This window comes from Phallusia mammillata, chromosome 1 (genome assembly GCF_965637545.1).
Source record: "Phallusia mammillata chromosome 1, kaPhaMamm4.hap1.1, whole genome shotgun sequence".
Classification (NCBI taxonomy): domain Eukaryota; kingdom Metazoa; phylum Chordata; class Ascidiacea; order Phlebobranchia; family Ascidiidae; genus Phallusia; species Phallusia mammillata.
In genome coordinates this window covers 19,996,358-20,024,040 of record NC_137252.1, presented here as the reverse complement: position 1 = coordinate 20,024,040, position 27,683 = coordinate 19,996,358, and the positions used below count along the sequence as shown (strand labels likewise).

Genomic DNA, 27,683 nt, shown 5'->3' with positions numbered 1-27,683 from the left:
ACAAACGTTTTTTTTTTTCAGTGCAAACATTTTCTGTTGCTAACTTTTTTAAGCAAACATTTATGGCAAAATCACGTGAGGCTTACACGTCGTATCAAAAATAGCGAACTGAAATTGCGCAGGCTACAGTCGCTTAAGGATGCCGTCTAAAACTATACGCCGGCTTAGCCCTCGGACCCGGTGCCCCTGCACATACAAAACGCAGATAAAAAACTCACTTAACCTAAAGTCTTAATGTCTCTTAGCGAATGTCTCTAGTGACCCTACAACCGTGACCCCTCAGAATACAACTCCCCCCTAAATGTCTCTTGGCGAATGTTTCTCATGACCCTACGCGCGTGGACCCTCAGAATACAACGGGCGTTCGAGCACCCCGGTTGAGAACCACTGACGTAGTTCAATGAACAGGGACTAAGACTAAGCGCTTAGCGAGCTGAACAGGGCCTACGGGCTAAGTGAGGGCTATGTGGACTGATTGGGCTAAGCCGGCTGTGAACGCAAAGCGGGAGTAAAGTTTTGTCGTAGCCGGGAGGATGAAGGCTCAGTAAAACCATGGGCAGCAATGATTTCTAAAGGACTACTTACTAAAATGAGGTACAAATAAAGGGGATTTTTTTATATCGGAAATTAAATCAAACACACGTGTCGGTTCAGCTACTTCACTTTGACAGGCAATATGAAGCAAAATAGTTCGATGTGACGGACAATTCAATATTTTTTTGAGAAGACAAGGGTTAGGTGAAATGTTAACACAAGGGGTAGGTGAAACCCTTATTTTAAACTAAACAATAATATGAAGTGTGATCTATAGCAGTGGTCTTCAACCTGTGGGTCGCGACCCCAAGTGGGGTCGCCTAAACTTTTTCTGGGGGCGCTATAAATTCAATTTATTGGCGTTTAAAACTATAAACAAAAAATGAAACGTTTTTGTTCTAGTTCGCAACCTTTCCTCATGTTTTGCAATGCAGCTTAGTAGCTCGTGTCACAATCTAATCATTGTGATGCAATAATCTATATAAAACACCAGTTGTTCTACCCATTGTTACGCGATAGAGACCCATGAATGACATGTTGTGTCCAAAATAATACAGCGGGTACAGCTAAAATTGCATAAATTGACTGATTTCTGCAAACTGGTGAGCTTTAACGCGAATTAGATTAAAAAAACTTTTGGGTTCTAACATTTGAGCGTAATAATGCGCACTGGGTGCTAGTATTTAAAGCAGTGGTTCTAAACCAGGAGGGCACGCCCCCATAGGGGGGCGCCAGACATTTCCAAGGGGGGCGTGAGCCAAGGTTAAATTAACTTTAATTTTGCAAGTGTAGTGTATTGTTTGCGAGCACAAACGTTTTCAAAAAGAAACGAATATGATGATGCAATACCATTTCGTAACACAAATTTTGAGTAATTACATACGTGGCAAAGTTTTTATAGTTTGTCAGTTTAAAACAGGAGTCATTTTTTAACTACGGGCCGGATAAGTTTAACAATCACGCTCGAGAGCCGCATGGGTTACAAGCCCTGACGCAGCCTTTCCCAAACTGGCACTCGCGAGGTGATTTTGACCAGACCCTAAGGGTTCATGTCTTCCCACAATCTTATTTGTATTCAGATTGTGCCGCTGTTTAATTGTAAAATTATGAAAAATATAGAAGTGTCACATCCCAGCTAATGCACGTTTATTCTACCACAAAGAACTAAAAAGGCAATTGTTCGCACACAATTATTTACTATTCTTTGCTTTTGTCTGTGACGTAACAAACTGCTTTTGGATGATACTATGCCTTGTAATCTCGTTCCAGGTAAAATTATTACTAAAATGTATTATGAATGTTTGCACAATCTTTAACGCCCCCGGGCCGTAGTTAGGTGATCCCTGGTTTACAACAAACTTCTGGTAGTTTCATTGCTGCATGTGTTCGAACAAACTGTCGTTTTTTGCCTGTTTCAGGGGGGCGTGAAGTGCCCGACAAACACCTTAGGGGGGCGTGGACAAAAAAAGGTTAAGAACCGCTGATTTAAAGTCTACTTAAAAATTACGCGGGCATAAATAGCTTCAGTTTCGGCATTACTTGAAACAATTTTATCCCTATAGGAAAGAAATGGGGTCGCATGTAAAGTCTGCTTTAATTTTCTTTAAAATTGGGGTCGCTTTCAAAAAAGGTTGAAGACCACTGATCTATAGCGTATTGCCTGACAACGAAGCCCATTAGCAAGCTTTAATGTAAAACAACACAACAGTTGACATGTCCTGCAGTGCAGCTAAGACAAGCAACCCCAGCGTTTTGGTCTTTGGCACACTGCGCATCAGAGAGTACAGACAAAATGGAAATGTGGACAAGTGCAACAAACCAATTCATTTTAACTTTAAATCAACAACATACTACAAATCCACAACATACTTGTTATATTAATTTTTACTAACTAGAAAGTACTGAATTGTTTAGAGGCCAAGGATTACAGCCAATTGTCTGTGTAATGTATACGTGCCTATAGGATACAAGTTTAGCACGTTTGCACAATTTTGTAAATTTTGACACATCCTAAAATCGAACACCAAAAGAGTTTGCACCAAAAAAGTTTGCAATGAAAAAATGTTTAGACTAAAAAAATGTTTGCACTAAAAAATAAATGTTTGCAGTAAAAAAAAACTGTTTGCAAGGAAAAATAAACGTTTGCATCAAAAAAATGTTTGCACGGAAAAGTAAATGTTTGCACTAAAAAATAAATGCTTGCATGGAAAAATTAATGCTTGCACTGAAAAATTTATGTTTGCACTAGAAAAATAAATGTCTGCCAAAAAGTTGTTGGATTGCACTTGCGGACCACCATATATATGGCCAGGTTTTTTTTAAAGGTTTGGTTTGGGTGACCGCTAAGTAGTTTTAAGAGACCGCAAGTGTTTAATATAAAAACCAAAAAATAGCCATATTTGCTTAAAAGTAGTTGCAAGTCCAAATTTTGGGAAACCGTTGGAGAAGAAAACCAAAACACCTTAAAAAAAACACTGTAGGCTATATGGCACAGTTAACGCTCTGCAGCAAAACCGTATTATAAGTCGTTTCGTTTTCGCTATAAAATATCGAATTATGTCAAAAAAACAGCATTGTAGAATTTTAGCAAATTAGCTTAAGCAGCACCAAAAACCGCAAAGATCATTGAGTTTTAAAACAGGAATACTTTTATACGTTTTGCGAAATTAATTGATGTCTTTTGCTCATAGCGATTCACTGGGAAATCGATGTAAGTTACTTTTTGCATCTGATCTGAGATAAATTAAACAACATAAAACTATTTGGGTATAAAGTCTATCGATATCGATACAATCTATATTCTATTCTTTATATGTTTTGCGCAACCGATTCCACGCCAAACGAGGTAAATGAAAGGAAGTTCTAGATTGATAGCTTTTGTTTAAAACTTGCGTAAGTTCCTGGAACTATTAGCCAAATTACACAATCAGCTACATCCTGTTGCCCAGTAAGGTTACTTGTCAACAGCTGGTCCAAATTTCATGTAAGTTACAGCAAACACTAGGCTTTATATTTTTTGAGGTGCATATAGGCTGTTTAGCGTTGCTAGGATAAAGTTATTGTGTTTAGGCTAGACTTCCTGTTATCATCAACCTTTATGACAGGCTATCTGCTGGTTAGGACATGTAGCCTATGTGATATGTGTGTTTTAGGCAGTTAAGAAAATGGTAATGTTGGTTACTCATTGCATTCGGATGTTTGTGATCACCGGTATTCTTCGTGCAGGTGCGTTTTGACTGAAAATTTAATTTGAAGCATTTGTTTTGTTACACAAATAGAAACTACAATACAAAACAACATATAGTATTTTATGTTTTTACATGACAGTTTTGTAGGTGAAAAGTATAGCACAGTAATATTTAAAAACACCAACAAAGGTGGCAATTTTAGCATGACGCGTGAAAAAATCGGTAATATTGTTTTTTCCCTTTAGGTTTTTGTATTCATTGCTATTCATGCAAATACAACAGTGATGATCCTGGCACCTTTGGGTGTGGTTCTTTGAATCTCGATACGACGTACTTAATGGAATGTCAGCCACGTTACAGTTTTTGTTCAAAGGTTACAAGACAAGGTAATAGCCTACCTTTCGATTTTAGAATGTTTTATTTTTAGTTTTGCCCGGGCTAGGCCTACATTAAAGTAGCCTATTGGATCCCCGCATATAACTATAAGTTACGTTAAATTTCGATTTATTTTGTCAATTCGGCAAACAACAGTTTGTGTTTTTAGTTGCTGGAAATAAGGTTATTGATCGGTCCTGCGTGAAAGTTCTAGGGGCGTCAACATGCATTACAACTCAAAACGAAAGGCTATGCTTATGCCACGAAGGTAAACAGGATATAGTGTAGTTTAAATAAAAAAGTTCTAATTGTGTATTGGTTAAAGTTGGTGAGTTTGTATTGATACTCTTCATACATTTGGGGAAAAACTTTACAGACAAGCAGCTGGTTGAGCTTCGTCAGCTTTGTTTTGTTTTTTCAGACGGATGCAACAGAGCAGCATCAGTCAAAGAAAGAAATAACACTTTGAATACTAGTTGTTTAATGGTTATAACATTGGGACTAACACATTTGTTAAATCTATAATTTTTTTGTGAGATTTTAAATTTTATTTTACTTTACGCGGGAGATTTGTGCACATAAAAAACGAGATTTTTGTGTTTTGAAAAACACCCTAAATAGCAACCACGTGACGGGTTGTTTGTGTTTCGATTGCAGTGAATTAATATTTGTTGTTACCTGTTTCGCCGTGTCATTAATGTTTGCACAGTATTCGCTGAAGCTTTGTAGTTACGTCATAGGGTGTGAAGTTGCGCCCAGTGTGCAGCCGTTTGTAATCGCAAAACGCTTGTGTTTGGTTAGCGTTGTAATTTGCCAGTCTGCAGAGTGGGAAATTACAACGCTAACCAGTCTGCAGAAAAATAAATTTAGCACGCCGCATTTTTGGCGTTGCACGCGGAAATTTTGCATTAAAGGCATTAATTGCCCTATCTTAAACTCTATAGCTTGCTTTGCGCCTGCTGAAATTGGTCTTGCACGCGAATTTACAGGCCGTGCACGCGCGCACGCGGGACATATAGGTCCTGCACGCGCGAGATCTCGTCGGGAACTGCCATGTTCTGCAGACTGGGTAATTTGGATTATTCGTTTAGTAGAACTTTGGTGGTCGTGCAACTTTCTTTCCGGTGTACACGTTTTACAATTTTCCAGCAACTTTGTATAGCCACACATAGCAGTTTTTTATTTGCACTAGTATATATTGTTATTAGTTTTCAATGTTATTGTTGCAATTTACTTTCATTTAATGCGTGCAAATAAAGAATTGAATTGAAAATGGAATTAACAATAATATATCAGTTGACTTTTTTATTTCCTATGTACAATTAAAAAATTAGGCTGCACAACCTGTGGCCTTGAACAGCATGTAAACTTAAATGTATGTACTGGCGGTTGTGATGTAAATAACAACCTTTTTGCTAGATATTTGGATTGCAAAGCTGGTTTGGACTTTGAACATATATTTGGGGCTTGGAAATATATCAACTCGGAAACCATATGCTTGAGACTTTCTGTAAGCCTATTCTTATGGACAAACAGTGGGAAAAAACGAGTGGTCTTAAATACTGTATGTGACCGCATGTTATTCCGCTTAAAATACTGCATTGTATGTGAAATGTGGAAATACAATCCCAACAAAGGTAAAACAAACCAGATTCTAGTGTAATTTTATTTACAAACCCTCACCCAACCCGAATAGCTCTAACCCAGCGGTTCTCAACCAGTGGGCCATGGAAGCATTTTCATTGGGCCACAGACCAATCAAATGAAAAGCTTTTTTATAAAATTTACTTTCATTTGTGTCAGTACACTCAATTTTACAAGAATAATGGCTTGGGGAGGAATTGAGAAGGGATGTAAGTTTATTTGAATTATTTTATTTACGGTATAAAGTTACTTTGCATTTCTGCAACACCTTTTGTTTATAATGTAATAAACTACTTTGTGATTACAATAAAGCCAGATAGTAGCAGCATATCCATTGTCCAATTACTCTGGTCATAACTAATGATGATTAAAAGGGAAAGTGCTGTTTTATGATTTTTTTTTGCTTTAAGTTATTTTAAACTTAACATCTGTTAAAATATGATCTGCATTTTTTTTTGTTCTGAACCTATTTTATAGTTGTGTTTTTCTTTCATATAAATTTACTGGGCCACAGAATTTTTGTTTAATGAAAATGGGCCACTAAAGAAAAAAGGTTGAGAACCACTGAGTCCGCAAAATTTTATTTTCACAGAAGCATATTCAAGTCCTTTACAACTTCCTGTCAGGTGATAACATGCGCTATCATATGGTATTTAGTACCACCGGGAAAAACAGGCATCATTAGCTTCACAATATCGATAGTAACGTCATAAACAGTTACGACTGGTCGCTAGACTGTTTAGCTCAATCTGTGGAACAAGTTAGAAATTGACTCTGGTCAAGACTGATAAATCCTTATCAATGACATTTTTTGCAATCTTCTATTCCGGAAATACTAAAATTGAAATCTCATTATGTTTCAAAACAGGCTAATCCATTACTGTGTGTGATATAAATTATGGCTTTACCAGTTAAACCAATAGCCCCCTAAAGAGGTTAAGTTTTTAAACAATTTATGCCTTGTTTACAAATTGAGCATTTTATTGTGGTTTTTTAAATCATGTGGTTTTTAAGCTGTGTAAAACTCTATGTTTAACCCTAAAATACCAAATACTACCTGCTTGATAAAATCAATTTATTTAAAATTTGTGTGGTACTTCAGTGTTACAAACTGTTTGCAGCAAGAAACAAGGTTACACAAAGCATTGCCAAATACTGGAAATAGGTAACACTGTATGTGCAATGGCTATATGTGCTAAGCCACTCTTCTACCTTTATCTTGTTCAACATTAGGTCTTAGAAAACATCAGGGAAAGGGTCCTACTGTCAAAAATGGCATAAATAAACTCTTTTCAATATAATCCAGATATATATAGTGCCTGCGGAAATGAACTTTGTGGTGGAAACTGGGTTTTGTCCTGATTGTGGCGCAATTTTGCCTCTTCCAGTTGATCCTGTCATGTTGGAAGTTCACATTTCATGTTGTTGTGGATACAAAATAAAAAGCACAAACTGCAATAACATGGTGGTGACAAAAGCAGAAATTGTTTTCAATGAGATAAAGGAAAAGGAAAAAAAGATTAAAGCACACAGAGACATGATTGGTCCAACAATAGAAAGAACTTGCAATAAATGTGGACATAACAGTATGACGTACAAAACACAACAAATGCGATCTGCTGATGAAGGAATGTCTATTTTCTACTATTGCATCAAATGTGGAGGCATGGAGAAGGAGGATTCATAGACAAATATTATCCAACAGTCACTTATACCCAGGGTTGCCATCGACTTGAAACCAAAAATAAGGACAAACGAAAAATTAATTTTTTATGCGAAATAAAACAAACGTTTTTGAACAAATCTTTGCATTTATGCGAGCCGTGACATATCATATGCATTTTTTTGGCAGAAACGATCTGTTCCAGCCACTCCTTGTTCGTAAAAAATACTTCGTGCATCTCACAACAGCTCAGGTTTAGGTTTACTTTTACTTTTAGCAGGGATTTGACCAGTAATTGTTGAAAATAAGACAAAAGAAGGACTTAAGTCAAAAATAAGGACATTTCTTAGAAATAAGGACAATGAACTTTTCTAAGACATAGCCCTTGAAAATAAGGACGGTATGGCAACCCTGCATATACCTCTTGTTTGTGGTATGTTACATGTTTGCAATGCAAATGTGCATATGTTTAAATAGGAGCTGAAAACCTGTTACTTTACACAAATCATTCTAATTGGGAGTAAATTATGCAACTTTGTATAAAACAAACTTTGTACATTTGTTTCATATTGATTGGATGTATTAATTCTTTTGTGATCCATTTTAATATGGTTGATTGTTTTGACATTTTGGGTGCTACGTGTTTACTAATTGTTACTTTAACTTAGAAATTGTATATATGAAATCTCAATTTTTTGCTATATGATGCACAAAGTTATATACCTTCCTAATTATGGCAAAGTTAAGTGCTGTCTCGTGACAAGGGCAAATGATGCAAAAGCCATACCTGTGCTGAATTACCTAGGAATCCCATTTGCCCAACCTCCTGTTGGCAATCTGAGGTTTCTGCCACCACAAAGGTAAGTAAATTGATTTCATTGAACTGGTTGTAGTAATTATGGGTCCCCTTCCCTGAAGGGGACACATATTGATTTTACTCAAATTGTTTTTTTCTTTTTTTTTCTTCTCCCCAAAGTTTGGCCGACTCGTTTTTCCATCAAATGTTTGATGGATTTGGCTAAAATTTACACAGATGGTAGATATAGTTATGTAGATGTGCATCCCACTTTGTTTTTGTTGATAACCCCAGTATTTACCCCGCTAGCCCCCTAAAATGGGTTATTTTCTTCCCAAAGTTTGTCTGACTCATTTTTCCATCAAATGTTTGATGGATTTGGGTGAAATTTACACAGATGGTAGATATAGTTGCGTAGATGTGCATCCCACTTTGATTTTGTTGGTAACCCCAGTATTTACCCCGCTAGCCCCCTAAAATGGGTATTTTTTCCCAAAGTTTGTCTGACTTGTTTTGCCATCAAATGTTTGATGGATGTGGCTGAAACTTATACAGATGGTAGATATAGTTATGTAGATGTGCACCCCACTTTGTTTTTGTTGATAACCCCAGTATTTACCCCGCTAGCCCCCTAAAATGGGTTATTTTCTTTCCAAAGTTTGTCCGACTTGTTTTTCCATCAAATATTTGATGGATTTGGCTGAAACTTATACAGATGGCAGATATAGTTATGTAGATGTGCATCCCACTTTGTTTTTGTTGATAAACCCAGGATTAACCCCACTAGCCCCCTAAAACGGGTGAGTTTTTTAAACAGTGTCAGAAGTGGCTGAAATTTGGATAGCTTGTAGAGTATGCCATGTATAGGTGTCAATTGTTGTGTTCAACCCTGTAGCCCTAACATTTACCCCACAGAGCCCCCAAAGTGTAAAATGTATTTGTATGTTACTGGGCACCACAAACGAAAGATTTCTGTGGCGCAATAGTGTTACAAGGGCAACCAGTTGTATGTTACTCGTGTGCGACTTTGTGGGTTGCTTGGTGGACGTTTTTGCGCGGGCTTGTTAACAGCCCTATGACGTCAGAAACATTAACAGTTGTTGCTCAAAACACCTCTAGTGGTCAAAAGTTTAAACATTGGCGGATTGGGCTGAAATTTTGCAGTACTATTGATTGGGTCATTGAGGTTTCATATTTTTTTTAGTTTGTGTGTCTGACCACATTAGTTACCCCACTAGCCCCCTGAAATGGGTGAGTTGATTAAACAGTGTCTGGATTGGCTAAAATTTAGGTAGCATGTGGACTATGCTATTTGTAGGTTTCGATTGATGTGTTTTACCTTGTAGCCCCAACATTTACTCAACTAGCCCCCTAAAATAAATGAACTTTTAAAAAACGTCCTAATTATATAAAATTTGCAAAGTTTCTTGAACATACTAAGTCCTCAAATGTTATGTTTTGCCTTGTAGCACCACAACTTAACCAACTAATCCCTAAAATGGGTGACCCTTTTAACAATGTTCGAATTGATTAAAAATTGGACAGCTTGAATTTGCTATATTGAGTACAGGACCCCTATATGGGAAAACTTTAGAACAGGAATACTTGCTATAGTACATGATTGATGAGTTTGGTGGGTGCATTCAAAGCATTTTGTAACTTTTAGTTTGTCACAAGAGGGCTTTTTAGTTGTGATAAACTTAAAAAAATCTAATAAACTTTGTTGTTGGACATAAAATATAGACTGCATGCTACTAAAATCCTCACAAGAAGGTCAATAACTGGTTATTCAGCTTGGCTACTGCATGGCAAGAGGTTACTAGAGATCAACATACATGTTGCAAAACAAAGTTAGGAAAAATTAGTATCCCAAACTGTGTAGTCTATTAGTAGTTTAGAAAAAAAGGTTATTGGCATTAACTGACTTGGCAAATTGGTGGTATGATTAACTAGAACTATCTTTAATTAAATTCAAGTTTACTAAATTTTATTGATTATAATCAGGGCAACAAAAAAATATTTTTTTGCTGGTGTCAGTAATGTTTTATATGATTTTGACTAATTTTAGTACCCTGATCTCAAAAATGCAATCGGTTTATCTGTAACACGTCTAGTTTTCCTGATATGGTACATCCACGTTTGAAAAACAATCCATATTTAGTGAAACTAATTTTGAGTATTTTATTTAGAATTAACGTTTTTGCAAGACAAAATTTCAAATTTAATTTTAAATGTAACAGGTGGACACCCCTAACAAACAAAATTCAACACATAAAACAAAAAATGGTTTTAAATTTGTAAGTTTTTAGGTATATATATCGGGTATAGGCCTACACATGTACTTTTGGAACTTTAGAAATGACTGGCAGCAACATCGTCCTATTTAATTAACCAACAGTAATTAGCCAGGAATACATTATTCCACCTTTCCTGATACGTTCCATTTCACTGATATCCTGTTGGAACCTTTCAGCTTAATTCTCATCATTTTCCCCCCTACGTTTTAAGGGAAGTGTAGCTTTATACTCATTTTCATAAAAAAAATTCAGACTGCTTACAAAGTTAGTTACGTACTCTTTCTAGTAATTTTAGTCCCTTTCTATTGTTTTTGTCCATTACTGCAATATTCCAATCAACATTAGGTAAGTGGAGCCCATTGCTTGTCCTAAACCCCCAAAGTCACATCAAAGTGTGCAAGATATGCACATTTGATACAGATCTTTTTTTTCTTTTCAGTTGTGTTGTAAGGGTATTCACCAGTAATGTAGCATATAACATCTTGGTTATTCATGCAACATCTCCTAGATGACCTAGCTACTATTAATTTTAGTTTTACCACCTTGCTTTACTAGTCTAAAAATCACTCCTTGAAACACGTATAGTTTAAAGTTACCGCTAGCCTACACCAAGCATTTTTAGACAGAGCATTAGCACAGAATACATATTCATGCTATGAAACTGACTGCACTGTAGGAAATTGATGTGTATAATGTAACAAAACACTAACAAACACATAAAAGCGTGATTTTAAAGTCATTGAATCAATATTGTCATAAATTTTGATTTTGTAAATAACTCAAAAAGTTGACCTGATTGAAGAAAACCGCAATGATTTTTGAAGTCAGCACCCCAAAATTAGTCAATATCAGTTTTAACATTAAAGACACCAAAAATTCTGTTGACCAGTGAATTATTTAGGGCTTTGCCTTGGTCTGGTGTGTTGGCAAAAAGAAGTCAGAGACGAATCCCAATGCAAAATGTTTCAACATGGGAAATGGCATTACAGTACCTGCCTTATAAACATGCATTTACTCAGAGGGCCTGTGATGAAGATTGTTTATATTTAAATGTGTTTGTTCCAGAAGTTCAACACAACACAAAACTTCCAGTATGTCTTACCCCAAGATTTGTTTTGAAACTGATTGGCGTTGATTTGATTGTTGGACATATAGGTTATGATTTGGTTTTATGGAGGTGCACTTCAAGTTGGACCAAATTTTTTTATGGATGGAACAGCTTTGGCTGGGATGAATCAAGTTATAGTGGTTGTACCTAACTATAGAATAAATATTTTTGGGTTTATGGCATTGGGTTTGGACTCCAGATGCAAGGGAAATATGGGGTTACTTGATCAGCGACAGGCAATGGTGTAAGTTTTATTTTACTTTTTTGTTTGCAGGACTGACTTCCACTAAATATTCCAGGAATGATTTCATTATGTATGCTCTAAACTTTTGTGTAATTATGGGTTCCCTTCCCTGAAGGAGGCACATATTGATTTTACACAAATTTGTTTTTTCTTTGTTTTTGTCTGAAGTTTGTCTGACTCGTTTGTCCATCAAATGTTTGATGGATTTGGATGAAATTTACACAGATGGTGCATATAATTATGTAGATGTACATCCCACTTTGTTTGTGTTGATAACCCTAGTATTTACCCCGCTAGCCTCCTAAAATGTTTTTTTTACCCAAAATTTGTCTGACTTGTTTTGCCATCAAATGTTTCATGGATTTGGCTAAAACTTACACAGATGGTAGATATAGTTATGTAGATGTGCATCCCACGCGTCCCACCCCACTTTCTCATGGTTATCTCTTGAAATGCATTATTTTCAACTTTGAATGTGTTGGGACCCATGAGTTTCTGCCTGCAGAAACAACTAAGGTTTTAAAAGACGGTGGCTAACATGGGACCCAATGTAAAATGAGCATAGGAAATATATTAATTTTTTAAATAGGTTATACAGACGAATCCGGTTAATCGCATACCGGTTAATCGCATAATCCGTTTAATTGCATCGCAATCAAAAATCCCAAACTGTCGCCCATCGTTTGTTAAGAAAATTGTCCGGTTAATCGCATACCGGTTTATCGCATAAACCGGATATTCGCATCGATTTTCAACAAAATATGCGATTAACCGGATTGATGATCTCTATGTGTAGGTCAAACAGACCGAGTTTTTTGAATAAAAGACGACGATATGATAGTAAAATCCTCCGGAGGTAATGTACGCGAAAAAAACGTAGATGCATGTTTGCATTCTACACCAAATAACGCATCTAACGTTGAAAATGAAAAGTCTCGACTATAAAATATTTTGGAAAAGTCTTAAGGAGATTAAATCGGCGTTCAGTTTACCGCTGTGCGATAACTAGGAATCGTTATCTCAAAGCTGTGCACATTGTTCCTTTATTGTTGGCTTATCTTATCGCCAATAGTGATATAACCAGACATGGGGTCGAATACACGCGTCCTGTATTCGAATACTTTACGAATACCTGCATGACTGTATTCGAATTCATGAATACTTTGATAATTTTTGAGTGACAGCAATTCGAATGGTATTCGAATAAAACGAGTCAAGTATTTGTATTCATGAATTGTTGACCAAACTACAACGACAAGTAATTCGAATACTATTCGAATAAACCAAGGCATGTATTCGTATTCATGAATTCTACGCACTTTTTAAAGTTCGGCAATTCGAATAATGCGAGTCAGGTATTCGTATTCACGAATTGTTTCGTAATGTTAAGGTGGCAGCCATTCGAATTGTATTCGAATAAAGCATGTTAAGTATTAGTATTCATGAATAGTTGACCAAAAAAACAACAACGTGTAATTCGAATACTATTCGAATAAACCCCAAGCGTGTATTCGTATTCATGAATACTTACTTTTTGAGATGAAGCAATCCGAATTGTATTCGAATTAATAGTTCTAGTTATTTGTATTCACGAATTGTTCAGTTGTTGTAAGAAGCAAACAATTCGAATAACATTCGAATGCAGCGATTTGGATATTTGTAGTTGCGGAAAATAAAAGAAATAAAATGCCCCGAAACTTAAAAGGTATTCGATCAAAAAGTAACATGGGTTGATGAATTGCATATTTATTGGTAAAAATGTAAATCAACGAGCTTTTTTGCCACATTAGCTTGACTGATTTAAGTCTCCGTTTAAAAACTTCACCAAATTTCCGTGAAATGTTTGCTTCATGAACACGCTACACCTGTCATGTGCTGAGAACAACCCAATGTTGTAAGCTTTGTAACACAATTCCATTTATGTAACGTCACAATTAAACTTCTATATGTCATTGTTTCGTAACATAAACAAAAACTTGTCAAATCAGGTCACATTCACTGCCAATTTGAATTGTATTCGAATCTATTTGGCAAAAATGTGTAGCAAAATATTCTCGACTACTTCTAGTCCGGAGGTAATCGACAATTCGAATTGTATTCGTAAAAATGTAGTCATGTATTCGATTTTACGTATCTTACGTTGCCAAAGGCTGACAACAATTCGAATTGTATTCGTAAAAATGTAGTCATGTATTCGATTTTGCGAATTGTTACGTAGCCACAGGCTGACAACAATTCGAATGGTATTCGTACAAATGTAGTCATGTATTCGATTTTACGAATTGTTACCTTGCCAAAGGCCGACAACAATTCGAATTGTATTCGTAAAAAATATCGTGTATTCGAATTTGCTAATTCTTAGGTTGGCAATAACCTACAACAATTCGAATTGTATTCGAATAAATTTACTCAAGTTTTTGGTATCATGAATTGTTGGTTCAAAAGTTAACTTCAACTATTCGAATTGTATTCATGCACTATCGAACGAAAGGCAAAATCATTCGAATACAGCACGAAGGTGCCAAAACCTGTATTCGAATGCATTCGAATACGAATGACGAATACGAATGGCCCCATGTCTGGATATAACAAGCGTTTAAAAGAGTTCAACACGTTAAAATTACGAAACTGGTGTTCCGGCAGAGACGCTGATTGTAATTTCTTACTATGTGCGAACTGCACCAAATTCGAAGTATTAAACTGTATTGAAATTTGAAAAATGTTAAATGTAAAAACAAATGGTTAAAAATGTTCTTCTGTTATTGTTCATGACCCGCAAAACACGTAATGGTTGCAAAAAATGTTAGCTCGCAAGTAATCACACTATGTTGTTTAGATTCACGTAATTGGTAACGTGCCAATGATTGACATATTTTATGTCGTCTATTCGTGACCTTGCGCAACTTATCAGGTGGATCACCGATTAAGAAAGGCATTTATTCCTCTAGTATTTGTTGCTGGTTTAAATTTTTGAAGCAACGATCACACGTTGATCACGTGACAGTCACGCTAATCTTGCAGCTGCAGTTTAGCTGAGTAAGCTAGAAAGTAGCGCCACAATCTGAGTCTTTAAAGGTTTGCTAAAATGAATTATTCTTTTTGTCAATTGAATAACGGGTTATAATAGAAACTGATGCAGCTCGCCTTTGCACCTTTGCGCTGTAAAATGTGCCGAAGTTGGAAGTTTGACCATGTTTCGGTCGTGTACTTTCGGGTTTGGGCTTGCTTGCAAATATGCACAGCGCTTTGCCGCTTAACGCGTTGGTTTGAACAACAAAACGAAATAGGTCAGAAACAATTTTACGTGTATATTAAGCGAGAGGCCTTTATAAGGGAAACTACCCAAAACAAAGCTAAAACGTCATAAACTGTCGTCATAGGGAACGATTGCACCATAGCCACGACAGTTAGGAAGCATGACGTGTATTGCGCTGAGAGTAGCACTTTTTTCAATTCGGCCACAAAAGAGAGAAAATACTGCTCCGTTGCCATAGTTGAGCGTCACTGCAACTTACTTTTAGCTGGGAAAGTGTAAATGAGCACTTTTGATAACCGCGTGGACTGTTTACATAGCAACCGGATTATCGCATAATCCGGTTAATCGCATCAAATGCCCTTGGCAAATCGATGATGCGATTAACCGGATTCGTCTGTAGTGTATGTGCAACGACAAAATGTGCTAAGCCACCTTTCTGGTTTGCAATTATTTTCCCTTGCATTTAGATGGGTGAATGAAAATATTGAGCACTTTGATGGTGACAAACACAATGTAACAATATTTGGGGAGAGTGCTGGTGGTATATCTGTTAACATGCATATGATTTCTCCACTCTCTAAAGGATTATTTCACAAAGCGATAAGCCACAGTGGTGTAGCAACTTGCACAAGTGAGTGTTGGGAAACCTGGTTGACATTCACTGCAGTACTATAAACTTGTTGTGCAGAAATGTTTGTTAAGGACCAAGAACGAGCAATGAAAGAATTTTTAAAGATTTTAGGTATCCAAGATACGAACAAAGATGTGGTTCTAGAAAAACTTCAGTCTATTTCTGCTGAAAAAATTCTTCAAGCCAATGAAACTCTTCTACAAGTAAAAACTGCTCAAGTAGCTATAAACAGTTTTACTGTAGGAGCTTTAATTTTTTCATGGTGCCTCATGTCAGCAAAACTTGTGCAAGCTTTAACTTTATACACTACTTTGTTTATATAGGCCAGATATACCTGGTTACCAACATTGGACAATCATTTCTTTTCTGACCTGCCTGAAAATCTGTTAAGTAATAGCTGCAAGATTCCTTACATGTTGGGCTGCAATAGTGATGAGGGCAGCTGGACAATGCAGTTGTTGACTCCAGGCTATAAAATTGGTTTGTCACGTGATCAATTTATATTTATTGCATCTGCCATACTTCGGTGGTATGACAAGGTGAGACATTGCCTGTTTAACCAATGGTTTATTTATTGGTCCCCTTACCTGAAGGGGACACATGTTGATTTTACTAGATTTGTTCGTTTTTTTTTTCCCAAAGTTTGTCCGACTTGTTTTTCCATCAAATGTTTGACGGATTTGGATGAAACTTACACAGATGGTAGATATAGTTATGTAGATGTGCATCACACTTTGTTTGTGTTCATAATCCCAGTATTTACCCTGCTAGCCCCCTAAAATGGGTTATTTCCTTCAGGTAGATATAGTTATGTAGGTGTGCATCCCACTTTGTTTGTCGTGATAACCCCAGTATTTACCCTGCAAACCCCCTGAAATGGGTGAGTTTTTAAATAGTGTCGTAATTGGCTAAAATTTGGAGAGTATGCCATTCATAAGTGTCAATTGTTGTGTCCAACCCTGTAACCCCAACATTTACCCCACTAGCCCCCAAAGTATAAAATGTATTTCTATGTTACTGGGCACCACAAACGAAAGATTTCTGTGGTACAATAGTGTTACAAGGCCAACCAGTTGTATGTTACTCGTGTGCGACTTTGTGGGTTGCTTGGTGGATATTTTTGCACCGTGGCAGTTAGGGGTTTGTTAACAGCCCTATGACATCAGAAGCATTAACAGTTGCTGCTGAAAAGACCTGTAGTGGTCAAAATTTTAAACATTGGCGGATTGGGCTCGAACTTTGCAGTACTATTGATTAAGTCATTGTGATTTCATATTTTTTTAGTTTGTGTGTCGAACCCCATTAAGTACCCTACCAGCCTCCTAAAATGGGTGAGTTTTTTAAACAGTGTCGGAACTGGCCAAAATTTGGACATATTATAGAAATTACCATTCATAAAAGCTGTTTGTTGTGTTTTTCCCTACAGCTCCAATATTTACCCCACCAGCCACCTAAAATAAGTGAATTTTTAAAAATATCGAAATTAAATGAAATTTTCAAAGTTGTAGCTTGTAGAGTTTGCTATTTATAGGTGTATATTTTTTGTTTTACCCCGTTGTGCCACTATTTACTCCTTATTTTCTTTGAAACAGAATGGTAAAAAGGACATACTTTAAACAGTATCTGTGTGAATCTGATTTGTATAATTTTTACTCTACATAGTATTATTATTCAAGCCCAGTTTCTTCTGTAAGTATGTTGTACATGAGATCTATATTTGACTGTTTTATTTTTACCTTTAATCACAGAATTTAAACACCAAAAAAGCGTTGCCAATTCTGGTAGAAAAATACTCTAGGGGAATTGAAAACGGTGACAAGTTGTTTTACTCAAAAATTTTGGGAAACATCTTAGCTGACTGCATTTTTCTCAACCATATTGTCAAGGTAGCAAGAAAACATGCAGGTGGGCCTATTTTGCTATCATGTCCTGTAGAACACTGATTTTGCTCTATTGTTTTGTTTTTGTCTTTTCTTTCCTGCAGCTTGTATAATTCATTTCATCATAAAGGACTTTTTAAATTTGTACAATGTTTACAGGTGGTGAATATAGTCATGTAGATGTGCCACCTGTTTTGTTTGACCAAAGTAGGCATTTGATAGTTTAAAAGAGTTTATCATTTTGGCCTGTGTGCAGCATATGACCCGATCTAGTCTCAAAGGGGTCAAAGAAAAGATAGGCATTATTTGCTTTTATTTTAAAACCAACCCCAAATTAGGTTTTATTATGGGCCTCCTTCCCTGAAGAGGACGCATATTGATTTTACTCAATTGTTTGTTTTTTCCCCCAAAGATGTCTGACTCGTTTTGCCATGAAATGTTTGATGGATTTGGCTGAAACTTACACAGATGGTAGATATAGTTATGTAGATGTGCATCCCACTTTGTCTTAATACAGATGAATCTGGTCAATCGCATCATCGATTTGCCAAAGGCATTTGATGCGATTAACCGGATTATGTGATAATCCAGTGGCTATGTAAACAGTACACGCCGTTAACAAAAGTGCTCATTTTCACTTCCCCAGCTAAAACAAAGTTGCAGTGATGCTCAACTGTGACAACGGAGCAGTATTCTCTATCTTTTGTTGCCGAAAATTGAAAAAACTACTCTCAAGTCAAAACTAGATTTATTACTCTCAGCGCAATACATGACGTCATGCTTCCTAACTGTCGTGGCTATGGTGCAATCGCCTAATGCAGTAGTTCTTAACCAACATTACTCAACAAGCCCCCTAAAATTAGTAAATATTTTAAAAATGTCGGAATTAAGTAAAATTTGCAAAAGTTTATTGAACATACTATTTGAAGTCCTCAATTGTTGTGTTTTGCCCTATAGCACCACAATTTTATCAACTGGCCTCTAAAATGGTTGACTGTTTTAACAAATTGATTGAAAATTGGACAGCTTGTAGAATTTGCTATTCATAGGTGTCTATTTGTTTTATTTTACCCTATTAAACCACTATTTATTAGAGATGTACCGAATATTTGGTTTGCCGAATTTATTCGGCCGAAATCGGAAAAATTTTCAACACATTATCGTTTTTCCCACGGTAGTCAAAAAAATTAGTAATTCATTGGTAGGTTGCCAATCATGCCTAAGGCAATTTTAAACCCCACAGAAGTGAAATAAGGACGAAACACAACTATTTTGCACTGGCTGCCTGGTAGATAAACATTTTTTTCACGCCAATCGCGTAGCGTACGACTTTGCGTGACATCATAAATGATTCGGTTGATTCGGCCGAATTTATTCGGCAAAACCGCCGAATATTCGATTTCGGCCGAATCGAAATTTAGCCGATTCGGTACATCACTACTGTTTATTCCTTTTCTTTAAAAAAGAACGTTAAATAGGACATATATACATCAAACAATATCTGGGGTGAATCGGATTTTTATAATTTGTACTCTACATAGTATTATTATTTAAGCCCAGTCCCGATCACTGTGTTTTACCTTACAGCACCCGACTTTTTCATGGTTATCTCTTGAAATGCAGTATTTTCAACTTTACATATGTGGGAACCCATGAGTTTCTGCCCGCATAAACAATTAAGGTTATAAAAGACAGTGGCTAATATGGGACCCAATACAAAATAACCATAGGAAATATATTAATGTTTCAAAATAGGTCATAGTGTATGTGCTAAGCCACCCTAGTTATAATTTGTTAGTTTTGTCCAACAACTGGGTTGAGGCAAATTTGGTTTGGTTTTAAGTGGGGATGTTCAAAGTAGAAAAACTGGGTATTCTAGAATAGTTGTTTTGGATCTAGAATTTCAATCCAGTTTTCACATCATTTTTGCTGTGCAATCAGTAATGTTGACAACAATGAAACCATGAGTGTAATATAAACATTATAAAACATATTTCTCATTTAAAATGTAAAAAACACCCAAAACAGAAATAAACCAAGGGGGAAAACTTTGCACAACTGCATTGAAACAAATTGTACAAAGATCGAGAGAAATTAGCACAATTAAAGATAGCTAAATTATAACATTGTTATGGGGGAAGGGGTCGCGTCTTGATTTCACTCATTTTTTTTTCTCCGGCAAAGTTTGTCCATTAACTTTTGGCATTCACAGACAGTAGATAAAGTTGTGTAGATTTGTTGTCTGCTTGTTTGACTTGATAACCTGAGTATTTACCCCAATAGCCTCCAAAGTGTAAAACATTTTTGTATGTTGCTGCGCACCACAAACAAGATTTTTGTGATTTAATAGTATAATAAAGGCAACAGAACATATGGTTTGTGTGTTTATGCATTACTTGGTGGATGTTTTTGCACATGCCAGTTACAGGGATGTTAACAGCCTTATGACGTCAAAAGCCTTAACGAATGCTGCAAACAACACCTCTAGTTGTCAAAAATTTAAACATTGGCCGATTTGGTTCAAATTTTACATGACTCATGGTTGGGTCATTGTGGTTTCATATTTTATACTTTTGGATATAGAACCCCATCAGTTGCCCCACTAACCCCCTAAATTGGGTGAGTTTTTTAAACAGTGTCGAGATTAAATAAAATTTGGACAGCTTGTAGAATTTGTCATTTATAGGTGTCAATTGTTGTGTTTAACCCTGCAGCCCATACATTTACCCTGCCAGTCCTACTGAAATAAGTAAAATTTGTAAACTATGTCCGAATTACCTGAAATTTGGACAGTTGGTTCATTTTGCCATAATTACGTGTCAAAGGTGTGTTTCACCCTATTTAACCTGCTAGTCAGCTAAATATAAGAAATATATTAACATTTTAAAATATGTTATGTACACTGTATGTGCAATAGCAAAATGTGCTAGGCCACCCTTCTAGTTATTTAGTAGTTTTTATTGCCTCTGGTAGGATTAACTATGTTGTGAGCATGCTGAGGTAATTTGGTTTGATGATAGAGACTGACATAGATTTCTTAGTGTACAAATGTATTTATGTTTAACTTCAAACAACTGCAAAAAGGCACCCTAGCAAAAATAGTTGGGACATAGGTTGGTTAATTTTCAAATTCCTTTTATACTACCTACCCTATTGCAGTACAAAAGTTAAATTTGAGTGTGTACCTAGTATATTTTTATTTTTATCTTGGGTTAAAACGTTAACTTACTGTTTTTTGCGATATTCACATACGATCCCATATTTATAAATTGTTGTTGTCAAAGTCAGAAAACAATTAAACACTGAGAAGATGTTGCTAACCGCAATGCATAAACGTAATCACTTATACGTAATAAACAAGTGTCACATGCTGATCACTAAATATGCCACCTATGCTCCACCATCCGTATGGCAGTATTATAGTGCCTACTGACTTAATGCCAACCAGTCCATTGCAATGGGTACAATGGCTGGGCGTGGACGTAAAAGCGTAATGCACATGTTTACTAATGGCGAACGCACACTTATTTCTTTTCCAATTATCCGATATAAGAGCAAAATTGGATTTGATATACTACTTTGAACAACCCTAGTTCATGAATAATTTCGTTGGATAATTTGCATGAATGTGTTTGGCCTGAGAATCAGTGGTTGTATTGAGAATGCCCTGTGAAAAAGCATTTTGCTACTTTAGATTCTGGTGCCCCTACATACTTCTATCACATGACCCATACCTCACTCTTCAACCATGACATTCACTTTGGTCCACTATCAGCTCATAAGCCTGATTACATCCGGGCTGATCATTCTGATGATATAGCTTTCACCTTCGGAGCTCCTTTCCTACCCAATGGAATTAAAAGTGGTTTCAAGTTTTCTGATGAAGAAAAGAAACTGAGTGATCAAATGATGACATACTTCTCTAACTTTGCCAAAAATGGGTAAAATTCAAAACTTTTATCACCAGAGATATATTATTTTATAATACTATATTTCAGAAACAAAAAACATTATGACTCTCTGATTTTGACAGATCCCAAACTTAAAAACTTTCCATGCGGCAGAAGTTTTAAAAAGAATGTTTATTAATAAGTCATGTGTATAAAAGTGACACTCATGCTGTTGTTTTTACTCTACTAAACTTTCCAGAGAATTATTTTCGAAGGCCAAATATGCCCACAACATAATTATGGGTCCTCTTCCCTGAAGGCGGCATTTGTTTTTCAATCATTTTTTTTTCTGCCACAGGTTTGTTCTAGCCAAGTAAGAGTGCTACAATCTTATTTGAACTTACACACTTGTTAGTTAGTTATCCAAAGTTGGTCCTGCCCAAGTTTTATCAAAAGTTAATCAACTGTAATTCTTTCTAAAGTAAATGATTCAGGAGTTTTTTCATATTTGGTTGGTCTATTGTAAAGTATTTTAAACCATTTAAAAAATTTCAGTTGGATTCACCGATTTTCACCCCATCATCCCGAAACATTTTTTTTTATATTTGTTGGTCCTTCAGCAAGAAATACATCCCCTATTGCAGGGGTTCTTAACCTGGGGTGCACGCACCCCTAAGGGGTGCGAGAACTGTTCCTAGGGGGTGCGGGGATGCTGAATGATTAAGGTTGGTTAGGTCTATTCTATTTAGGCAATTACAGAAGGGGGAGCGAAAATTGGTTAGTGATTTAAAAGGGGGTGCGAAAATTGGTTGGTGATTTGAAAGGGGTGCAGCAAGGAAAAAAGGTTAAGAACCACTGCCCTATTGTGTTAAATTTTTTCACAGATGTTTGTTGGATGTTCCTTGTTATTGTCAAAAAAATTTAGGCTGACCGGTTATGTGTCAAAGCGCCATTGATTCCCACAGTAATGATTACTTAGTGTTCTCTGTTCTCCCTGTTTGGTATAAAGTTCTTTCTGTTTAGTATAAAGCTGTAAAGTTTCTACTTTTAGTTAAATGTATCACACTTTGAAGGGTGACAGAGGTTACTTACAATTGTTGTTGGTCTTGCCACTGTGCTGCCATATACAGTAGTTTATATGGTTGTATGTTTTTCAACTTGCACATTTTACCACTTTCGTGTTTTGTTTTTTAATGTCAGACAAAACTTTGTGGGTAAAACATAATAAAATGCATTTCACCGAAAACCAAGTTAAAAGGTCATTAATGCTTTAAATATTTTATTCAATTTTATGAACCATGCAGTCAATGTTCAGTGATAGATGTAGTGAAACATGTAGCTGTTTATCTCAATTTGACCACAAATCCACATTTCTTTGTCTCATGTACTTTCTACCGGTGGAAAAAAAGTAACATTGTGTCCCAAAAAAAACAAAGCAAATGAAGTTATCATAGTAGATGCATTTTTTCATTTATGAATGTGTATAGAGCCATTTGTTTCTGCCTACTGAAAGAATTATGTTGCAAACGTGTAAAGAGTAGAATAAATAATTGTGTAGTATTGCATTTTAGTATGCACTAACAAAATATTTAATGTACTGACAGTTATTGCTATTTCAGTAGATTTTTATTGTTTTATTTATGGGTCCCCTTCCCTGAAGGGGACACATATTGTTTTTGTCCGTATTCTTTTTTTCTTTTTTCTGTCTAACGCTGGCTTGTGAGACGCATTTGGTCAAGAAAGGGTGCTCCAAATTTATTCAAATTTACAGAGATGTTAGTTAATAATCCAAATTTGATCCTCCTGAAGTTTGACCCCGATTGACCCAGCGGTTCACCCACAGGCCCCCAAAACGTAAATTTTTTGAAACGGCTGTACTGACTAAAGTACAGCATCTAGGAATTTCATGCTTTGTTGTTTGGTGCAATGTAAAGTTTTTTAAAGAATTTTGTATCTTATTTTCGGATTCACCCATTTTTTTCCATTTAAACCCCGAAAGAAACGGTTTTAGTTTTAAGGCAGAAATACATGCCCTATGGTGCAGAAATATTTGAAAAAGTTAACAATTGTTTAAGCAGGATATTCGTTTAGTATTTAAAATTTTGCCAGTTACCTTTACAACTCATAATATGTGTACGCTATCAGTCAGATATAAGTCCCAAGGGAGGTATTCACTGGTTTACGATTAAGGCGGCAGAGCGGGAGTGCTCAGCTTGACGTCTGGACAGACGTTTTATGGGACAGTCGTTTCGGTGATTAGTAATCATTTTTTGTGTGCAGCAATGCTGTGTCGTTTTATTAAGTTATCACGCGCATTTTCAGTTTTGGCGCAGGTTTTACACGTAAGACGTAATTCGAACTCGATAAACGTACTTCGATTTCGTTTATGTCAGGCAAAACAGCGTTGATCAACATAAATATGAAATTTAATAATAAACTTAACTTTTTCGAACGCCGCGATAAATGATCTTTAAATTCTCGTTGTCAGCTTTGCTGTCTCATAACCATGGGTCACTAAAGGTCAACTTGTAGGCATTACAACACCGTTACGAATTTTTCGTCATAACGTATCTTCTTTATTTTTGACAAATCAATTCAAGAATCAGTACTTAAGTCATGTATCATAACGTAGCGTTTTTTTTTTTGACAATCAATTTAGGAGTCAATACTCAAGGCATGTATAAATTAGGCTTAACAGTATTGTTGAACACGAATGACGGCGTGCTATTGAAAACGGTGTCAAAAGGTCAAACAGTCGTTTGGCGTGTGCACCCTGAGAGGTTACTACAGGTCAATGGTAATCGTTTTGCGAAACAAAGTTAAATGAAAAACAATTTGTTATGTATACACTTGTAGCAAATTGCTTTTTAATTTAAAGTGTCTGTAACACAAACTGTTACAGCTTTCTAAAAAAAATTGTGTTCAAAACCCGACCTTGGAGGACTATATCTGGGTCAAAGCAAGAGATTAGATTTAAGTCTTTGTTACGTTTTTTTAATGTTTTTGTAATTACATGACAATATTAGTGCAAAAAGAATACGAACAATTTTTGTTGTTGTTGGTTTAATGCTTTCTAAAAATTTGTCCTTAAGATTCTAAAAATCACCGCAACATTTGTTTACTGTAAATCCGCACAAACGCGCGTGTGGGGACCCATTTGTTTTTGTTTACAAAAACAATCAGATGTGTAGATCAAATGATGTGTATATAGTAAATTGGTAAATATTGTATAGAATATATAAAATGGAAGTATATCAGAAAGCCACTCTTCTAGTTTCTGCTGGTATTTACAGACACTTCCTATTTTAAATTATATGTATGTTACATTACACCAGGGATCTTCAACCTTTTTGGCGCAATCGCCCCCTTTCCAAGGCACCGGCTCAAAATCGCCCCCCTATGAGATTGTTGTTTGTATGAAAGTTTTTGAGCAGATGCGGGCGGTTAGCTTCGCCTAGCAACACGAAATCTTTAGTCACAGCTTCAGTTAACAAATAATTTAATTGCTACTACAACACGCCAACTCTATTTCACGCAATTCTTTAAACGCATCTAAGAAAAATCTGCTCACTCATAGACAAAACAATATTACGATTATGCGCAAACAATTGCCTTCTTTTGTTGAAAACAATGGGACATTACTCAGTAGAGGAGAATCCTAAATGAGAAATCTTAAATGTTTGGGAAGCGCTTGTGTAGACCTATAAAAGCGAAACAAGTGTGAGGCAAAGCTTGTTACAGTTGTATTTAAAAAGTATGGCCTCTCACCAGTCAGCCACACATAGCCTCAATAAAGTGTCCCCTGTGGCTAATTGAATGCCCAACCTTGCTTTCGAGATCAAAAAAGTACAAACAATCCCCAGTAAACACAATGTATTCAGTTAGCAGCATGTTTATGCTGATGCGTCCCTTGTCCCTGGTGTTTGTTTGGAAGACGAATTATATCTGCTTGTGAATTAAAGGTAGCTGAGTCTCACAGTTCTTGTACGTATTTATGCAATCAGTAATGTTGAAATCGCCCCCTTTTAAAGTCAAATCGACCCGCAACTTCCAAAATTGTCGCCATCGCCCCCTCGGTCGACGAAATCGCCCCCGTTGAATAACCCTGCATTACACCATATCAGTGGTTCTTAATGCTCATTATATGCCACATATATTATTAACTTTTTTTCATAAAATGTTTTTAATGCAAATCAAATCACCAAAAATATTCAATGTGTGCTAAGGTAATTCCTACTTGCAAGGGTTTTACTCTGAGTCTATGTCCATATATTTTAACACATTGGAATGTATAGCTGTCACCTTTTACAATGGATGATATCATACTTGGTTTTGGTGCAATTCCTTTTTTGTCTCAAAATGTCACCAATTTGTCCACAAAAATATCTAACATAACCTCAGTTAAACATGTGTTTTACTGTTGATGAAGGAATCCGAATGATGGTGCACCAGTGGACCGCATATGGCCGAGGTATGACTTATACCAATGGCGCCACATGGTGCTGGACACTCCACTGGATGAGGGATCAAACTTTGGTGTGGAAACCCTGAAATTATACACGCAACAGTTTCCCAATCTTTAGGTCAAGTTATAATCTTGGTGTTTTCACATGATAAAGGAAATATTGTGGTTTGGGGTGGAGAACTTCCCTTTTTTAAAAAAATATGCATATGTTATGGTAAATAAAAATAATGCACAACCTAATATTTTTGCATCATAAGGAATCAAAAGTTATGCATCAAGGGAAACAAACTCAACTTTACAATTCAACCGGAAATGTTTTTTAATTTAACTGTTATCTTTTATGCATATGCTTTCTTTGTAACTTTTGCATCTTATAATTTGGAGTGAAATTGCACTTATTGTAATACTGTGATTTCAGAGCTATCTTTTTTTGATTTAAGGAGAATGCCTTTAATGGGCCTGGTATACTGTGATTTAAATGAAACAATTATACCAATCAATCATTTCCTTTTGCTGCTGTCATGTTTCTTGTTGTCAACTGTTATAGTGTGGATGCAAATAAACAGCAATAAGTTACGTAAAAACAACAGTTGCATCAGAAAGTGTATTTTGTTGATTACAAATGTATCTATGAACAGTGATGTGCTCAAGTTTTTATTGTGGAAACATGTTACCTGAAACTAGATTTTGACAGAAGTTGCTTCGCTTTATAATGGGAATGGCTTTAAATCGATGATTAAATCTCAGGGATTAAAAAAGAATTATGAGCCCCCTTACATATTGTTTTTGTCCATATTTTTTTCTGTCTAACTCTGGTTTGTTCCACACGTTTAGCCAAGAAAGAACGTTTACAGGACCCCAAACGTGAATTTTTTGAACGGCTGCACGTAGGCTACTACACCAATTGATCCAAGAGTTTCATATTTTGTTGGTTGGTTCATTCTAAAGTTTTTTAACTTGTAGTTAGATTCACCCCTTAATCCCGAAGTTTTCGTTTATGAGTTTACCAGTTCAAATTACAAGTCCTGATATTTACCGTAAATCCGCACAAACACCCGTGTGGGGATCCATTCGTTTTTGCTTGCAAAAACAATCATATGTGTAGATCAAATTATGTGTATAGTAACTTGGTTAATATGATATAGAATATATATTATGGAAGTATATTAGAAAGCCACTTTCTAGTTATTTAACGATTTTACGTCACAACGCAACTTTGTTTTGTTGGCAAATAAACTGGAAAAACAATACATAAGTTTTCTATAAATTATTGTTGAACACTAAGGACTAAGGTGTCAAAAGGTCATTAACGGTCGTTCGAATTTCGCGCGGCAAAAGATCACTGTAACGTACATCAATACACGTTTTGCGAAATATAGGTAGGCCTAATAAGTGAAGAACAATTTGTTATGTATAGCCTACCTTTGCTGCAAAATTCTAAATTTTTAGTGTTTCTTATACTGCTGGGTTTTTTTAGGAAAATTTTTAATAGTTTTATAACTATAGGCTAGGACAGCAAGCAATAGCCTATATCTATTAGAGATTAATTTCGCAGAGGATTGGAGGTATTTTCTACCGTTTTGTAAATTTATGACAAATAATAATTTGTAAAGAATATGGACAAGAGTTTGGTTTAACATATATTATTAACTTTCGGTACTAATTTCGGCTTTAATTCGGTACTAATTTCGGCTTTAAACAGGTCGAATAGA

General features: G+C 36.0%; 2 protein-coding genes across 6 annotated transcripts; both read left to right on the top strand.

Moving 5' to 3' along the window:
* Window positions 1–3,559: 3,559 nt before the first annotated feature.
* Window positions 3,560–7,530, top strand: LOC145222507 (DNA-directed RNA polymerase I subunit RPA12-like). 3 transcript variants are annotated; one of them, XR_013859358.1, is made up of 5 exons: window positions 3,560–3,759; window positions 3,968–4,108; window positions 4,267–4,365; window positions 4,519–5,166; window positions 5,517–5,590. XR_013859358.1 is itself a non-coding variant. In XM_080088654.1 (5 exons), the coding sequence occupies exon 5, from the start codon at window positions 7,069–7,071 to the stop codon at window positions 7,426–7,428; it is 360 nt and encodes a 119-aa protein (XP_079944780.1). In that variant the 5' UTR covers window positions 3,594–3,759; window positions 3,968–4,108; window positions 4,267–4,365; window positions 4,519–5,734; window positions 7,048–7,068; the 3' UTR covers window positions 7,429–7,530. The 3 variants fall into 3 exon arrangements, 2 of the variants coding, with proteins under 2 accessions (XP_079944772.1, XP_079944780.1); XM_080088654.1 differs by adding an exon at window positions 7,048–7,530 and having other exon boundaries at window positions 3,594–3,759; window positions 4,519–5,734; XM_080088646.1 differs by having other exon boundaries at window positions 4,519–5,590.
* A 107-nt stretch (window positions 7,531–7,637) lies between these two features.
* LOC145222482 (carboxylesterase 1F-like) lies at window positions 7,638–26,558 on the top strand. Of its 3 annotated transcripts, none has more exons than XM_080088630.1 (9): window positions 7,638–8,264; window positions 11,399–11,588; window positions 11,653–11,849; window positions 15,573–15,736; window positions 15,794–15,939; window positions 16,060–16,275; window positions 17,485–17,641; window positions 21,311–21,557; window positions 25,936–26,558. In XM_080088630.1, the coding sequence occupies exons 1-9, from the start codon at window positions 8,107–8,109 to the stop codon at window positions 26,087–26,089; spliced, it is 1,629 nt and encodes a 542-aa protein (XP_079944756.1). In that variant the 5' UTR covers window positions 7,638–8,106; the 3' UTR covers window positions 26,090–26,558. The 3 variants fall into 3 exon arrangements, with proteins under 3 accessions (XP_079944756.1, XP_079944753.1, XP_079944761.1); XM_080088627.1 differs by having other exon boundaries at window positions 15,794–15,954; XM_080088635.1 differs by lacking the exon at window positions 21,311–21,557 and having other exon boundaries at window positions 15,794–15,954.
* Window positions 26,559–27,683: the final 1,125 nt, after the last annotated feature.

Bases quoted from the DNA above. Each gene is read 5' to 3' on its own strand.
- LOC145222507 (XM_080088646.1), top strand. From the start codon at position 3,699: ATGGTAATGTTGGTTACTCATTGCATTCGGATGTTTGTGATCACCGGT. The intron at 3,760-3,967 runs GTGCGTTTTGAC...TTTTCCCTTTAG, and splicing joins CACCGGTATTCTTCGTGCAG to GTTTTTGTATTCATTGCTAT. The intron at 4,109-4,266 runs GTAATAGCCTAC...TTGTGTTTTTAG, and splicing joins TTCAAAGGTTACAAGACAAG to TTGCTGGAAATAAGGTTATT.
- LOC145222482 (XM_080088627.1), top strand. From the start codon at position 8,107: ATGATGCACAAAGTTATATACCTTCCTAATTATGGCAAAGTTAAGTGC. The intron at 11,589-11,652 runs GTATGTCTTACC...TTGGACATATAG, and splicing joins AACACAACACAAAACTTCCA to GTTATGATTTGGTTTTATGG. The intron at 16,276-17,484 runs GTGAGACATTGC...CTTTAATCACAG, and splicing joins TACTTCGGTGGTATGACAAG to AATTTAAACACCAAAAAAGC.